The 18,358-nt window shown below is 32.7% G+C and overlaps 2 protein-coding genes across 2 annotated transcripts in view; one reads left to right on the top strand and one right to left on the bottom strand.

Annotated features, from left to right (window-relative positions):
• The window catches only part of LOC125835529 (uncharacterized), a 31,203-nt gene extending 25,562 nt beyond the window's left edge, over positions 1-5,641 (bottom strand). The window contains exon 1 of the mRNA XM_049514659.1: positions 5,631-5,641. The gene's annotated coding sequence lies outside the window, so the exon portion shown is untranslated. The remainder of the gene's footprint in view (positions 1-5,630) is intronic.
• A 6,980-nt stretch (positions 5,642-12,621) lies between these two features.
• Positions 12,622-18,128, top strand: LOC125835462 (probable serine/threonine-protein kinase PBL17). Its single transcript, XM_049514586.1, has 6 exons — positions 12,622-13,117; positions 13,971-14,314; positions 15,978-16,113; positions 16,522-16,658; positions 16,827-16,950; positions 17,346-18,128. Exons 1-6 carry the CDS (start codon positions 13,057-13,059, stop codon positions 17,831-17,833), a joined length of 1,290 nt encoding a protein of 429 aa, XP_049370543.1. The 5' UTR covers positions 12,622-13,056; the 3' UTR covers positions 17,834-18,128.
• Positions 18,129-18,358: the final 230 nt, after the last annotated feature.

Genomic DNA, 18,358 nt, shown 5'->3' on the forward strand with positions numbered 1-18,358 from the left:
TAAATTAAGGCAGTATCGTATAAAATAAAATGCAATCACCCAGTAAATAAATAGTTTAATTGGTGCGGTGGTTGTAAGTGGGTGCTCAGGGTCATAATATTGCTTCTATGGTTTGAGTTTGATTCTCTCTAAGAGCGATGCTTTTATTTTAAAATCCAGCTCTTTTCTTTCTACCCTTTTATTTCAATTAAACTTCTTCTTTTCTCCCTGTTCTTTTTTTCCTTTCATAAACTATCCTTTTTGCTAACTTTTCTTAAACAAAATCTTATACAAAATTCCTTCTTCCTTTTTCAAGATAATCTTATTTTAGTTTTTCTTATTGATTTATTTTCACTATCATAGTTAAATATAATTGTCTTTCTTATAACAAGTGTTAAATTTGTACATTTATATTCTATGATTGATAGCTTAAAAAGGTATAAATTTTAGAAATTACATAGTTTTAATATAAAATTACAATTTATCCCTATTTAGTTTGTAATTACATTAATCCTTGAAAAAGTAAAACAAATCGGATACATAATATGTAGCTCAGATACATTATAAAATAAATCGGATACATTATAAAATAATTTAGAATTAGGAGAGAAATAAGGGATTTTAGAGGTTTTTAGAAATAGAAGGGAATATTAGAAATAAGGGAAACATAGGACGTGTATTTCAATATTTTTTCCTAAAAAGTAACCATGATCTTAAAACCTTGAATTGGTCACTGCTCATGTCTATTATGCAACTTAGTCTCCAAAAATATGAACAATCGTGATCTTCCATGTCTATTAACTCTTTCTTTCTCATCAGTCTAATTAGGAAAAATGAAAAGGGAAGGAAAAATAATAATTTGTTCTAGTGCATTCATTTCAGTTCTCCAATTCAAAAGTGAAAAAATCCTCCTTCTCGTTGGTTTGCCTTTTTGGTAATTACAATTGTATGTGAAGGTATATTGTTTCTCCTTTTTTTTTCTTGAACCAATCCAAAGATCCGATTGACTATTGCATTGAAAAAAAAATAACGCCTTTGTTGAGGAATTTTAGCTCGCAATTACGCTCTTTGATTGATACACGTTTATGTTAAAAATAGTGAGCACCCATAGCCGTAAAATTCTGGATCCGCCACTGCTAATACAACAACTTAATTACTAGTGATAACATATTCAAATTAATTTATTTAATTTGAATTTTATTTGTTTTTATTTTCGTATTTAATATTGGAAAGAGAAAATAAAAGACACATTTTTTAATGGAAGTTACCAAGGTAATTATCTAACTACAATTTAAGAATTTTAATTTTACAAATCTTTCAAAAAGGTAATAATCTCAACTATTACTTGAAATTCCATTTTTTTTTCTCCATAATCTCCAAGAAGCTGATAAACCCACGTATTTTTTCGTTTTTCAAATACAAATCGTGTTTGAATAGGTCTATACTACTAAATCATCAACTCCTTTTCAACTTAAGTTTGATACTCTTTATTCAACTTTTTTTTTTTTCCAATTTCATAATCGATTTATGTTGTGTTTTATCTTTCAAAATTGAAATTATGAAGAAAAATTTGAAAGTTTTTGCTACCCAGAAAAAGAGAACCAAAATCAAAATATCTTTTTTGTTCAATTTTTTTCATTAACTGTATCGTTCTCATTTGTTCATCTTGTCTTTATTTTTAAATTTATATATTTTTATTAACTAACACATTTAATAACTTCAATTTTTTCAGCAATTGTTATTTGTATGCATGTGTTTTTGTTGAATTTATTACTTACGGTATAGTATTAGATTTTCAACCTTGACCTCAATCTAATATATCCTTGTTGTTTCATATATTATGTTGATATTAAATCTGGTATTAAAAACAAGTTTTTAAAATTTGGCCAAAGTCATCTGTAGCCACTCAAAGTTGTCCTCATTATTCATTTAGACACCTAAACTACACCTAGTACCTATTGAACACCTCTACCACCCCAGATTTGAACCATCTAAGCATTTTTTTTATCACTTTTCATAAACGGCCAAGGCGCGTGTATTTAAGCTCCCACGTGTATCCGACGTGTATAGAATAACCATTTAACAACTACCACGTGTATCCGACGTGTATTTGTAAATGTCTTAATTGGGGAAGATTCCTAAATCGTTAAAATTGACAGAACACTTCTCTCTCTCTCTTCGCAATTTTTTCCAAATTGAAGCTCTCCATCTTCGCGATTTCCTCCAGATTGAAGTTGGATTCGTCTTGTTCGTGTTACAATCTTGAAGATTTCCTTGTGTAAGTTAGGATTGTTAATGATTTTTACATGCTTTGTTAAATGAATTCCAAAAAGCTAGGGTTTTGTAAAAATATAGGGTTTGTGATTTTTGCGAATATTTTGTCCCTTCTTTACTATTACCCAGAAAATATGCTTTAAAACTTTGTTTTTTAGTTGTTGTATGGGATATATGAGTATATTCCGTTATCTTAAGCTAGGGTTTGTTTGATATTTTGTAGGGCTAACAATTGACCATGGAGGAAAGCGTTATTTTTACAAAGATTTACCACGGTGGAATCTTATCCGAGATATCTGTCCCTACTTATGTTGGAAACTGTGTGTCTGCACTCAAGTATATTATGAAGGACCACTTTTCCATTTTGGAACTACTGTATTATACTAAAGAATTAGGGTATGAAACTGTTGGAGGCTTTTATGTGAAGGATTTATTGAATAAAAAATGGGTCCTAATTACAACTGACCAACATCTCCTACACCTAATTAAAGACTTAAAACATGAGGACACTTTTGAAGTATTTGTCTGTCATGTATTAGATGAACCCTTACTTGACACTGAGGGACCTAGAGGCTATCTAACTAATGTTGGTGGTGAAGGTGTTGATGTTGACCTTGGCGAAGAGGGTGAGGCTGTTAACTTAGGTGGAGAAGGTGAGGTTGTTGACCTAAGTGGAGAAGGTGAGGCTGTTAACCTTGGTGGTGAGGGTGTTGATGTTAACATTGGTGAAGAGGGTGTGGATGATAACCTAGGTAGAGATGGTGTGGATGATAACCTAGGTGGAGAAGGTGAATCTGATTTCTTGATTAGTGATTCAGATCTAGATATACCTTCAGAAGATGGTTCAGATATTGATGAGGAGTTGAGAGCTTTTAGACAAGAAAGAAGAAACAAAAAACAGAGAAAAAAGGCTACTGAATTTGAAGAAATACCAGTTGGAGAGGCTGGTGGTATAGATAGAGGCTTTGAGGATATTGGAAAAAATAAAACTGACAAATATGCAGGAAAATTAGGTGGAGATGAGGATTATATTGATAGCTCAGACTGTTGGAGTGATGATAATGATGAACAACTAGATGTGGATGCTGTTAGGGGAGTAGATATACCTACTAGAAGGAGAAGCAAAAAAGTTAGGTATGATGAAGATTGTGAAGTTTCAATATTTGAGCTTGGAATGGTCTTTGAGGGTGCAAATCAGTTCAGGAAAGCAGTGGCAGATTATGCTGTAGAGTACAGGAGGCAGATAAAGTTAAGACCTAATGAAAAACATAGAGTGAGGGTGAAGTGCAAAAATGCTAACTGTAAGTGGTTGTTATATGCTTCCATTCACAGGGACTCAGGTGATTTCATTGTGAAGAACTATCATCCTGTTCACAAGTGTATTCCATTAAACATGAACAAGTTGTGTAATTCAAAGTTAATTGCTAGAAAGTTTAAGGACAGAATTGTATCTCAACCATACATAAGGATTTGGGAAATTCAAGATTTGGTTAGAAAGACATTGGGTCTTTATGTTGGTAAGACTCTTTGTTACAGGGCTAAACAGAGGATTATGAAGGAAAACATGGGTGATTGGAAAGTGGAATTTGCCAGATTATGTGACTATGCAGATATGATCAAACAAACCAATCCTGGAAGCTCTTGTTGGGTAAAAATTGATAAGGAAACTGAACCAGGAAAGAACCTTTTTGTGTATTTTTATGTGTGCTTTCATGCATTTAAGCAAGGATGGTTGGAGGGGTGTAGGAATATAATTAGATTTGATGGTTGTTTTCTTAAGGGAGCTTGTAAAGGTGAGCTATTAGTTGCTGTTGGAAAGAATGGGAACAATCAAATGTATCCCATTGCCTAGGCAGTTGTGGATACAAAAACAAAACATAGTTGGAGCTGGTTCATAAGGTATTTAATTGCTGATCTAAACTTGGGAACTGGTGAAGGTTTGACTGTAATGTCAGATATGCAAAAGGTATTGATTATACAATTTTTTATATTTTAGTTTTAATTTGATCTTTACTTCTTCAATTACTTATTTTGTACATATTTTTTGTTAGGGACTTATTCCTGTCTTGTCAGAGTTGTTACCAAATGCTGAGAAAAGGATGTGTGCTAGACATATATGGAGTAACTGGCATGTGAACTGGAAAGGAGAAGAAAGAAGGAACCAGTTTTGGAGATGCTCAAAGGCCTCCTTTGAAGTCAAGTTTGGAGAAGAAGTTCATGCAATGTCCAAGCTAGGTAAGAAGGAAATAACAGAGGACTTGCTACATTATGATCCCAGAAATTGGTCTAGGGCCTTTTTCCAAACTCACTCCAAGTGTGATGTTGTAGAAAATAACATGTGTGAGACTTTCAATTCTTGGATCTTAGCTGCTAGACATAAATCAATTATTACCATGTTAGAGGATATTAGGCATAAAATGATGAACAGACATATAGACATGATCAAATTTGCTGAAACATGGATATCAGACATTGCACCTATGGCAAGGGCAATACTAGAAAGAAACAAGGAGTATTCAAATAATTGTAATGTTCAATGGAATGGGTTGAATGGTTTTGAGATTAGTGAGGGGGAATATTCATTTGTTGTTGACTTGGAGAAGAAACATTGTGACTGTAGGTTGTGGATGTTGAGAGGTATTCCTTGCCCTCATGCTAATTGTGCTTATTATAACTTGAATCAAAATCCTGATCAACATGTAGAGCACTGGTATAAGAAGGAAACATTTCTCAAGGCTTACATCCATTTTATCCAACCTATTCCCAATATGAGGATGTGGCCTAAAACTACAAATCCATCAATAGAGCCTCCAAAACCAAGAAAAATGCCAGGCAGACCTGGCAAGAAGAGAAGAAAGAGTAAGGATGAGCCAAAAAAATGGGGGAAACTTTCAAGAAAAGGAGTAAAGATGACATGTACCATATGCAAGAAAACTGGTCATAACAAAGCTGTGTGTGCAAGAGTAAGTAATACTTCATATTCACATTTGTAAATTGCTTAAAAGTTTATATATATTATAATCATATATTTTATTTTGTGGTGACATAGTATACGAGGGGGAGCACTTCTCAACCTACAAGTCAAGGAAATTCAAGTCAACAAAGTTATTCTCAAACAGGAGTAAGATTTGATTTACATATTTATTTGCATTAATTTTCACTGTATAAGTTATTCATATCTCCTTATTTTTGTTCAATAGGTTAGAACACAATCAAGTCAACAAAGTTCTGTTTGTGCTGATACCACTGCTGTGCCAAGAACTACTCAAACAACAGTAAGATTAGATTTAATAATTCATTTACATTTTCTAATTGATCTACAAGTTATTCATATATCCTTATTTATGCTATATAGTCTACAATGGGAGGTCCATCGCATTCTACTTTCAGAACCACATATGCAACTACACAATCAAGTCAACCAAGTTCTATTTGTGCTGACACAGAATATGTGCCAAGACGTCCTCAAAATAGGGTTCAAGTTGGGACTGGAAGAGGATTGGGAAGAAAAAAAGCTAATGTAAGAGGGACCCCAATTGTTACTGAAAGTGATAGTTCTTCTAGTCAACTGCCACCTTTATCAGGTCACAAAAGACCGTACAGTTCTGCCTCATTTGCTGCTGCTACTGGAGGTAACAGAAGGCCTGCAACTGGTTTTGGTGTTTACTCTAATCCTACAACTGGAGCCCAAGTATTTAATGTATGTTTACTCTGTTTTGGTGTATATTCTTATAGCTATATTATGATCTTACCTTATCTTACACTTTCTTTCTTATATTACAGCCTGGTACATCAAGTGAGAAGATTCTACATGGGCCAACAAAATTGAAGAGTGCTTCACCAACCAATATAGACATTGGCTTTAAACCTCGTGGCCTAAAATGGAAGGGAAAAGATGCAGTCAGCACCTCACAGTTGCAACAAATGAAAGCAAACAGGAAAAACTAAAAGTAGTTCATTTAGAAAGTTGTTATGATTTTGGCCCATGTTAAAAGGGTTTTCAACAAGCTACTCTTTAGTTTATTTTGAACACTCATGTGATGTATTTTTGAACCATGCCTTTGTGTTAGCAAGACTATGTATTTTTGAACCATGCAAGACAATGGTTGTTTATTACCTCTCAATGCATTTGTGTTATGTATTTTTCAACCATGACTTTGTGTTATGTATTTTCCAGCCATGCATTTGTGTTATTAGCTCAGTTTTTGAACAACAATTACACAGGGCAAGTCGATCCCAGAACTAATTTCAGAACACAGGGCAAGTTAACAAACAGAGGCAAGTTATAAAACAGAGGCAAGTTATAAAAGAGAAACTGATCAATTCACACTAGAAGTTACAAAAGAGACACTGATCAATTCACATTCAAACTTCCAATTTGATATAAAATATGAACTTAACAGACCAATTAAGTACAACACTAATTACGTGAAATAGCCTCCTAACTATTGCAAAACTAAACAATTAAGTACTACAATTTTGAACTACACAATATTAAAGAACCATTTTATAGTTAGCAGACAAAGAAAAACAATCACAACTCGGTTAAATTTGACATTTTCCCAATCCCTTTGGAGTTTAACTTCCTTGAGCTTCTTGTTCAATACCATCATCTTCTCTTCATTTTCATTCAATTGAAATTTCAAAGAATCCCTTTCTTCTTCAAGCTCTTTCACTTTTCTCTTTAGTTGATCAATCGGATTATGACCATCTATGAATCTATTCATTAAGGATGATTCATCAACATTTTCAAGTGACGGATCAATCCATCTAAAATAGCCACACCCACCATTTTCCTACAAACCACATAATAGTAATAAATATACAAAAATGTTGATTTTTCAAATAATACAATAACAGTAGTCTTTGTTCAAATAACTACAAACCTTTGATGCTTTGCATCCAAAAAATCGACGACCTGGGTTCAATGGAGTCCTCGAAGTTTTCAGTCGACAATAATAACCACACTTACATACATCAACTTCCTCGATATTCACTGAACTTTGTGACATTTGATAAAACACAACTGATTTAGAAGAGAGAAACGTTGGATATTTAGAGGAAGAAGAGAGAATTGGGGATTAGGGTTCTAAAATGTATTTGGGGGAAGAAGAAGATTTTAATGTTAAAATATCCAAGTTAACGTTGGATGTCTTAAATGCAGGATAAAAAATGGGAGAAAAAACAATTCACGCACCTGATTTGCGTGAATCACAAACGATTTGCCATGTAGGCAAAAAATGCTTAGATGGTTCAAATCTGGGGTGGTAGAGGTGTTCAATAGGTACTAGGTGTAGTTGAGGTGTCTAAATGAATAATGAGGACAACTTTGAGTGGCTACAGATGACTTTGGCCTTAAATTTTTTAAATAACTTCTTGTTGTCTGAAATTTTTAAAAATCAGGTTACTTATATTTTATATAATACATATATATTAAGACATCAATTTTATATACTTCTTTAATTGAAAGAAAATCATTGATAGCAAGTTAGTAACCAATTTATATATATATATATATATATATATATATATATATATATATTTTTTATTTTTTTTTGAAACCTGAAAATATATCAATATCATATAATTCAATAATTTTATTTTTTGAACATCACATATCATACCAAATTGATACACCTAGATCAATTCAAAAAAAATTAAACCATCAAAATCACTTTATAAACCAATTATATACACAAGTAGTTGTGAAAAAATATTAGTCTTACATACATGTAAGATTATTCGCTTCGGTTCAGGAATTTTTCAGTTTTTATTATAAATTAAAAAGACCATCTCAATTGTTTGGAACGGTTATACACTTAAATAAAAATCCACGGTTTTAACTTTTATTGAAAAAAATAATATAAATCGATTTGATACAATTAGGTTTAATTGATTCGGTCGATTTTTCATATTCTTTTCACACACCTACTTTCTATAATTAGTCAAATGTACTTTTTTCACAAACATGTTCTCCCCTTCGTTAGAATCCACCCTAAAGTTTCTTAGTAAACAGGGATCGTTCAGTAATGACCTAGTCTTTCGCAAGACTTCAGGTTTACCTCTTTTGTTAGGTCTCGACTTCTCCGTTATGATCGCGTTTTGTACCCCTACTAAGAACTTGAGAGACGGAACTATGACTCACGGAAGCGGTATACTAGTGCCTTATGCGGAACTCCTAAATAAGTTTTGTAAATAACTCTTTTCAAAAGATGCCTAAACGCCTAAAGCATCTCTAATTTTATTTATTTTAAAAAACATATAAGTTATGGAAAGAGAAAGTTTGTCTTTTAATATTGAAATTCAAAAATGAGACTTTATTTTTAATTAAAGAAAAGGACTTAACCGTGTGCTGCTGACTCGAAACGTGTGGACTATTTAAGCTCTTCGTCAACTGTGAAGATCACATACATGATGACATAATAATAATTATAAGAAAAATATTACACGTTTCATGCCTTTGAAAAGGTCAATTTTGCTTTTATATGTATTTTAGTTAAGTGTTTAGACATAGAACTTGGTGATTATTTTTTTAAAAAAATATAATTTTTTTAAAAAAATAATATATTTTTTTAAAGTTGAAAATTAAAATTGTGTTTGTCTATTGTACACAATAATAACAGATTCAGTGAAATTCCATAATTTGCGTATGGTGTAGAGTAGGGGAGTTCACGGTTTGGATAAAAACCGATCCAAACCGAAAAACCAAACCAAACCAAACCGATTTTATTTGGGTTTGGTTTGGTTTGGTTTTAGATTTTTGAAAACCGATAGTATTTGGTTTGATTATGGTTTTATTTGAAAAAAATCGAAGAAATAACCGAACCGAACCGATGAATTATATACATATATTTTATTAATATACATACTTAATATATTGTTTTTATAAACAATTTTAAAGATCTTATACATATTTTCATTAAAATTTCTTTATAATTTACTTATTGAAAGCAAAAATTCCCAAGATGAAACATTTATCTTATTGATTTCATGTATATGAGTGTCTATGACAATTCTTTGTGGGACTGAAAATGTTATTTTCTCTTCCTTCTAGACCAATATAGTGAATTTTAAAGCTTTATTGATAGTAAATTTAGTGATCGAAAGTTCAGTAATTTAAGTCATTCTAACTATATTCGTTTTGAATGGATTGTTGTCACTGCTATCACATTTTAAATGAATTGTTTCTTTTATTTTTGTGTATGGTTAATAACCGAATAACCGAACCAAACCAAACCGAAATCGATAATCACCAAACCGATAAATGTATATTATATTTGGTTTGGTTTGGTTTTGATAATTTTAAAACCAATTAAGTTGGTTTGGTTTTGATTTTGACCAATAACCGATCCAAACCAACCCGTGAACACCCCTAGTGTAGAGTGGTCAGAGGTGGGAAGTCACAATCGTCTAAAATGGAAACTTCTTCTTTACTTTTTTAGAGTATATCATTATTTTGAAATAAAAATAAGGTTTATGAAACACTTTATTGTCTCTTTAGACCTATATTTTGATCAGTAAGACAAATGATCGAGTTATTTTCCAGAAAAATAATGTGATGTATACACAGATTTTATCATTATCTTGTAAAGGTAGAACGGATGTTATCGAAATATGTTTGGATAGGAATACTAACTAGAATTATTTTAAATTTTGTGAGTGATTTGAAATGCAAATTATAACAACTATTCAACAAAATAAAATTGAATTGCCAAAAATTGTAACTATTTCCAAAAAAATAAAAATCATCCATGGCCAGACGGACCCTAGGTATAACCGTTTGTAACTGTTCATGACTTCAATTGCATAGCGTTTCGAGTTTGGACATAACTTCAATTGAAATACTTCTTGAAAATCAATATTTATTTATATGTTTGTTTATTATTCCAATTTCAAAATTAAAATTTTGATTTGAATAAAATTGAAGTATGATTTTATTCGCAAATCCTTAACTTTTCTAAAAATAAAGTAAATTCATGTATATACAGAAAGTATGAGATACTCATTTTAAAACTTTAAATTCAAATATGATTTGGGACACAATTTTTTTCTTCTTCATTTGATCAATTGTTTCAACTTCAATTTAAAATAGAGAATTTGAAGTTGAAAAATTGATTTTAAAGAGTATCTCAAGTGAAATAATGATTTTCACCTATTAAAACTTCTAAGTTTTTATTTTTTCGAAGTATGCTTCGTGTCCTAACACAACTATTTCCAAATATATTACTAACACTCTTTTGCAACTTTACTTTAAAATACTCTCTATTTTTTCAACTTCAACTAAAATTATTCATATAAAATTAATTATTTGCAAGTTAAAATTTCATCATTAAAATTTGAGAATCTAAGGGTAATCGTATGATAATTTTCTTTATGATCTCCTAGTTCTAAATGGAAGTGTGCTTCACGTAAGATGTATTTTGTCGAAGGGAATCTTGATGTGGTTGTAGTGTAAGGAAGAAAATAATTCTTAATTAGATTTAAGTCTTGAGACATTAGACCCTATGTTATAGATTTTGTATAATTGAATTTATATGAGGTCAGAGCACGCATCTTAATTTAATTCTTTATTTTTAGTATGTTTATTAGCGGTTCAAATATAGATTAATAATGAGCTAAGAAAGTAAAGCAAGTTAATGAGTAATAGGTATAGATATGGAAAATTATGAGATGCTACTATGAGTAAATGAGATAAATAAAGAGCAAGAGTATGAGTGAATGTTTTGGGGCGTATAAAAGTGTCTTTGAAAGATAGATCTTGACTTTGAGAATGCCTGAAAGCTAATGAGGAACGGATGAAGTTATAAAGCCAAAGGGAACTTAATGCACAAGAACATATAGAGTTGTTGTTACAATGCCTTTATAAATGATTGAAATAAACTGTTCATAGTGAGACACTAGCAAATAGAAATGCCTCAACTGGGCCCTAAAGTATCAAGACCAATGAACGGAGGCTACGTGAAGATGACGTTAATAATGCCAACTCAAATTCAGACGAGCTCGTCTGCGTACCTAATCATCCATACATTTTGTTCCATTTGTCTCGTTATTCACGTCGTGAGCACCTGAACTTACATTAGCCATTAGTATTTTTTTTCTTTTTTCTTTATCAAGAGTGTCTTTTCTAAAATTTGACTTTCCAAGATTGTCATGTTATTTCCCTCAAGTGTCACATGTATTCAATCAATTTTCAAGATATTATGAACTCAAAACTTTTAATACATAGTTGTCCCAAATAAATTTGAAATGTAAAATGCTAACGATGATCAAAATTACATAGGGATGCCAATAGGTCATTATTTTGTTGTGGTCATATTACTTCCTCTTCTTTCTTCTATAATGAATTATGCTTATGGTGATATTTAATGACGGGTATGCCTATTTTTCAAGTTGTGGAATAGTTATATATCGGCTGTATATTATTTGTATGTTCATTCTATTGTTAGACATACAATGATATACACACGATATATAAAATATATGCATTTTCACGTACAAAATACATACAACAACATAATTGTATATTTTGTATAGGCCATTTGCATGTTTTTCTCTGATACTAATTGTGGTGTTTGAATTAGCTTACACACGTCTAATCTAATTCTACCAGATACTTGTCACCTCTTACCAATAATAGGTATCAATCAGGTCACTCTGTTCATCAAAATTAAGACAAATGAGAATAAATTGCCTAGTATTGTTTCTGTCTCTTTTGGAATTTAAATGTGAGACCTCATGATTTTCAACACACTTAATTGACCATTAAGACATACTCTTGGATGCTATACAATAATAATAATAATAATAATATATATATATATATATATATATATATATATATATATATATATATATATATTGTGTATATTTGTATATTTTTACATTATTTGTGTATATTTTATTTTTAAAAACTATTGCTTTCCTTCGCCAAGGCGGATAATTAGGCCCTAATTTATATATCTCGATAAAAATTCTCATATAAAACAAGACAAATAGAATAAGCTAGAGTTTGATCATAGGTATTGAATCACATTTTGAAAATTAATCTTCATCAGATATTCGTTTAATCGTAGAATTCAATCAGATTTTAAAAATCAATCTTCATAAATTTTCAAGTTCCAAAAACTAATTTAGACGAGTTTCTGAGACATCCACTCACTCTCACAAAACTATAATTTTTTTCAAGTAAAATACACATCTAGACACAACTTCAAATTACAAAAGTCACAACTTGAAAAACTCAAATTTTCAAATCTCAACTTCCGAAATGAAAAGGGCAATTTGGGAAGACATTATGATTTATGAAGGTAGGACCCTCAAGGATTCAAAGTCCAACCAAAGTAAAGTTAGACTCCAGCTGTTACCTTTGGAATTATCTTCCTACCAAAACACTTGACTGAATAATCATTATTTCATCATCAAACACCTCCTAAATATACTCTCTCAATAACCCAAAAAATTAAAATGAATTTAGTGGTTGCACTTGTTTAGACCCTTCCTTCTCTTCCATTTCTTCTTCTTCTTCTTCTTCTCTACTTTACGCATTCTGCATTTTCTAGAAGATTTTTCTCTGTTCCCTTCACATTTCTTGGAATATCCCCACCGACCCAGATCGGATTCTTGCAAAATTAATCAAGTTTCCTGTTACCCATTTCAGATTCTGTTGGCAATTGAGAGTGACAACTTAGTAGAGTGTTTTAAGGAAAAAGAAAGGATTTTTAGTGCATAAAGATCTTATCTTTAGTGGGTTTTAAGTTATTTTTGGGTAAATGAAATGCAAATCTGTTGTTAAGGACAGATTTCATGGGGTCTTGTTTTAGTATTGAAGAAGATGAATCAGAACCGCGACCACATAACAAGCCAGGTTTTTTTTTTCTCTTTCTTTTTTTGGGGTTTTTGATAGTTTTGTTATAGAATGCATGTTTAAATTGTTCAGTGACCAAAGCATATATGTGTGATGGATCCATTGATTAAGATCAATTATTGTGTAAATGGAAAATTGTGCAGTGATCTGTTTTTGTTGTGAATTGTGATGCTGCTTATGGAATTTCTAAAGTATAGTGAAGTTACTCCCTCCCTTCGTTTTTACTTGTCTGGTATTGACTTGGCATACCAATATGACAATTTTACTGTATCACCCTAAGTGATAACTTGATTTTCGAAACTGGACAACTAAAAGTGGACGGATGGAGTACTATTATTGGTATTACCAATATTGCTAATCTCGAAATGGTTAAGGCATCTGATTGCCAAATATGAAAGGTGCCAGTCTGATTGGAATTTGGATGTCAGTAACCATTTGAGAATTATCCATTAGGTAGAGTCTTGGACTCTAAACTTCCATGTCATTGCCACTGAACTTGAATCACAATTGACCTAATTCATTTGATCAGGGAAATTGCTTTGACCTTTTACTTACCCGAAGACCTTGAGATGTTAGACGTTGTGCTGATTTAAAGCATAAAACTGACTGTTTACCAAGCTGTCAGCCCATCTTAGACAATAATAGCTGTTGGCTAAATGAGAATCTCTTCAAGATCTCTGCAAACAATGTCATGCATATGCTACTATTTGATGTAAAAAAAAAGGCTTTTACAGCTTTTGGAACATGGGATCTCCTAACTGCAAAGTATATGAGTAAAAATTATATCTTATCTTGCAGAGAATCTAATGCAAATATGATAATTGAGGGATTCTGTTTTTTCTTTAACTTCTAGTTGGCCATGGAGTTGGTGCATATCCCAGGTCAAATCCTGTAATTCCCCAGAACACAAATCTTAATGCTCATGACACTGAAAAGGCAAACAGCATTGTGGTGATTCCCAAAAATGTCAAGGACCTGCGGCAGAATCCTGGGAGTAGCGACCTTGATATCTTCACATATGAAGAGATGAAGTTGTCTACCAAGCACTTTCGACCAGATAAGGTACTCGGAGAGGGTGGGTTTGGCATTGTCTACAAAGGAGTTATTGATGAAAATGTCAGACCAGGATACAAGACCACATATGTTGCCATTAAGGAGCTTGATCCAGAAAGTCTTCAGGGCGACAGAGAGTGGCTGGTAGGATTTCCGCTTATTGACTATTAAACACCATTATACTAATTTGCAGTCTCTGTGGAATTGAACTTTGGAATTCTGAGTGTCATTAGATTAGTAAAAGGATATTCTTAATATCTTTGAACCAATAAAATCAGCATATCTGTTTCTGCATCAACTTTACTGAATTTTTGAACACTGACACTACCAAAATGGGGGGTTGACATAAAATTGTAAAATACTGCTGGTGTTTTCCATTATTTACATTCTGTTGATATCCCTGCATAAAAATCCAATAAGGGAACATAGTATAAGGTGAAAAGATAAGTATATACATAGTTCTATAGAATATATACTGCCTGATATGCCTCCAGAAACTAGATGGAATCACCAAGTTTAGGATAGATTCCTCACATTGTTATTTTGAAGCATAACAGTGACTTGATTGTGGGGATGTGGCCTTCTATTGTACTGTGAGTTGTAATCTCATGCTGCTGTTCAGCTTTTGAGGTACAATTGTGTTGTCTAATCCAAAACATTTATGTTAACAAATCTCCTGAACGACATGATCTTTCCGTGTTATTTTACTAAGACTGAATGTTCATAACTTGTATGAAACTGCATAAACTGTGGGTGTGTTTAGTATGATGGAAATATTTTCTTAGAAATTGTTTTTTAGGAAAATAAATGGGTTTCTTATTTATTTTCTTGTTTTCAGTATGCAAGCAAAAAAATTATCCTAAAAGCATTTATATATAATCTAGACAAATACTATGAGAGGTGGAGGTGGAGGGTAGGGGGTGTGGGGTGGTGAGGATGAAGATGAGGTGTGTTGGAAGGGAAGGGTGTGTATGTGTGTGTGTGTGTGTGGGGGGGGGGGGGGGGACACTATGAATGTGTAATGCCACTAGTCTAACTTGTTTTCAATACTTCCATTAGGGAAGTCATTTTTCTCAAAATGTTTCCTCTGTACCTAACACACCCTGTATGTTGACTTCATGGACAATCTTGTAAACCATTGAACAATAAAAGAAACTTACCATATTTTTGTATGATGCAACTTAACTGAATTCAGAAGTGCCCTTGTGTCTTTCTCTTTTCTCCAATATCCAATATAAAGAGGTCAGTTCTCCAGTTTTCTGATTTTAAATTATAAGCAGTTGTATCATTCTGGTTCATTTGTTTTGTTTTTTTCTCATGTGTTTCGGGTGCTTCTTGTCTTTCTATGAATTCTTTTCTCAAAATTTCTTTGTTTGTTTCCACTCGTCACTTATTCCTGTGCTTATCGCCTTTGTCTATTTCTCTAGCTACTCAAACAAGTAGTGTTTTTCAAGATGCTTCAGTGGATTTGACTTGTGGTCCAACTTTTTCTTTTTTTTCCTTTGTGTTATAAAGACCAAACATTTTGTTGTCAATCGATTCTTTGATGTCAATTAATAGATCTTACATCTCAACTGCATACAAATTAATAGTGACATGCATTTGAGAGTGTGCAAGACATGTAAAGATCTTTGCAAAGTGTACATATTAGTCTGCTGTTTGACAAAAAAATTGTCTTATGAACTAGACTTGCCGCGATCACTCAGGTGCAAGTTCTACTACAATAATTTTCATGAATGTGCAGCAATTTCGGTGACTCTGTTGTTCATTGGCATATTAATCTTTTATTTAACTCATTCACATGCAGGCAGAGGTGAATTACTTGGGGCATATTCGACATCCGAATCTGGTGAAGCTGATAGGATATTGCTGTGAGGATTACCATAGACTGCTGGTTTATGAATATATGGCATCTGGCAGCCTGGAAAAGCACCTTTTTCCAAGTGAGTACTCAGTATCCATGTCAGTCCATGTTGACAAAGGCTAATAAGACTAATGTCCACTCTAGAACACAAAGAAACAATAGGCACTCGTGAATTTTGGATTTACTTCCTAAACTTTCAGAGAGACTTGTAATTTTAAATTAGTTTTCTGTTTATACCAACACCAATGTTGCATTAGGTACAAAGTACAACTGTTCTGTGCATGTAAAGCTGAACATTTGTACTATATAATCATGATGAAGAAGATGCACCTATCTGTGCAGTGTCACTAAAATTATAGAAATTAACATATATTTCGTGAATAATGTTCTTTGTTTCCAAATCCCTATTTAACTGATCAGTATTTTTAGTAGTTTGTTCTCTATGAAAAAAATTTCTTTCTCTCTTCAACTATGGCTTGTGCTGTAGGAGTGTGTGCTACTCTATCTTGGTCAAGAAGAATGAGAATTGCTTTGGATGCTGCTAAAGGGCTTGCTTTTCTTCATGGAGCTGAAAGGCCTATAATATATAGAGACTTCAAGACGTCAAACATTTTGTTGGATGCGGTGAGCTGTCTTTTTCATGATGTATTTTTTTCTTTCAAAGCCTCTTTCTTTGTTTATGGTCTTCTTCTCATTTGTTAAAAGAGACCTAGAAAATTGGTATTTACAACTTGCTGAGAACAAAATTATTAGTTCTATACCATCTTTGCCTTTGTTTAAATTTTGATGCAGGAATTTAATGCAAAGCTTTCTGACTTTGGACTTGCAAAAGATGGGCCCATGGGAGATCAAACACATGTATCAACTCGTGTGATGGGCACTTATGGCTATGCTGCTCCAGAGTATGTCATGACCGGTAAGTCCTGTGGTTGCTTGTTGCACAAATCAGGCAAGCACAGAATAAATGCTTATGAGATACAGTAGTAAAGTAACTTCTGAGCCTAGCAAAGAACGATGGTTAGACCCATTTATGCCCAATTTCTCTTCAACCTTTAAGAATGAGTGGTTTTATGTTTTGGCTATCTTCTTAAATACTTATAGCACATCCATTTGCCTTCCGTAGCTGTTCAAAGAAACTGTATTTGAAGACTCAAGTATTAAAATTCTTCAACATAAACCATAGCATCTTCCTTATCTTCTTTATGCAGCCAAAGACCCAAATGTTATACACCTTACTGGTTATTGTTTACTTTGAATAGGCATTGCTACCACCTGATGCTGTGAACTAAGATGTTTAATTGCATTATTCAGGACATTTAACAGCCAGAAGTGATGTTTATGGTTTTGGCGTTGTTTTGCTTGAAATGCTCATTGGAAGGAGAGCAATGGACAAAAGTAAACCTAGCCGGGAACATAACCTTGTTGAGTTTGCTCGACCTCTCTTGAATCATGGCAAGAAGCTTTTCAGGATAATTGACCCCAGACTGGACGGTCAATACTCCTCTAAAACTGCTTTGAAAGTTGCTAATCTAGCCTATCAATGCCTAAGTCAAAACCCAAAGGGAAGGCCTGTCATGAGTGTTGTTGTTGAAATACTTGAAGCCCTTCAACCACAAGATAAAGGTGAAGAGGCACTTCTTATGACTGGAGGTGGCAGTGTCACATTGTATGAAGCTAAAGCAAACCCACTCAAATGTGAAAGTGGAAGGGAACCTGATGCATCAAAGAGTAATCAAACAAATGGAAGAAGCAAGAGTGAGCTACCAAAGGAGTGTGATCTTTATAATCCTTTCACCTGATCTTGTACTTGACGTGGGATCAGTTTCTTCAAGAAGTTGAAAAGCTAAGATGAAGCTAATGTTGTACCAAATGTATCTTTGCTAATCCGCATTACATATATTTTCTCTTAGCATTCCTTCATTGGAGGAACTATCAATATTTGTAAGACATCATGTGTCACTCCACGTCTATTTTGTGTTGTTGTATTGAGGAACTGCTTTAGCAATGAGACATTTGGTCATATTAGGGAAACAATAAGGTCTTTCCGAAGGAGAGGCAGGCGTCTAGCATCATTTTGACCAAATATATTGGTATGACCCAAAAAAATTTAAGTTATTTCTTTCTTGAATGGAGTCTCGAAAGGGAAACCAACAAAGAGTTGTTTAATGGTTTTTTGTTTTTTGGTTTCACCAGAGCATTGGAGCTCAACTAAATTCGAATGTTTAAGGAATTTGTTGTTAGATGATATTGATCTGTATGAGTAAAGCTTGACATGTCATGGTTGTAATGATGAAAAAGGCTACCTAATGATAGTAAAATAAGAT

Source organism: Solanum verrucosum, unplaced genomic scaffold (assembly GCF_900185275.1).
Source record: "Solanum verrucosum unplaced genomic scaffold, falcon-dt-bn FXZP01000040.1, whole genome shotgun sequence".
Taxonomy (NCBI): domain Eukaryota; kingdom Viridiplantae; phylum Streptophyta; class Magnoliopsida; order Solanales; family Solanaceae; genus Solanum; species Solanum verrucosum.

Coding starts and splice junctions, on each gene's coding strand:
- LOC125835462 (XM_049514586.1), top strand. CDS start 13,057: ATGGGGTCTTGTTTTAGTATTGAAGAAGATGAATCAGAACCGCGACCA. Junction 16,114..16,521: donor GGAAAAGCACCTTTTTCCAA/GTGAGTACTCAG, acceptor CTTGTGCTGTAG/GAGTGTGTGCTACTCTATCT. Junction 16,659..16,826: donor CAAACATTTTGTTGGATGCG/GTGAGCTGTCTT, acceptor ATTTTGATGCAG/GAATTTAATGCAAAGCTTTC.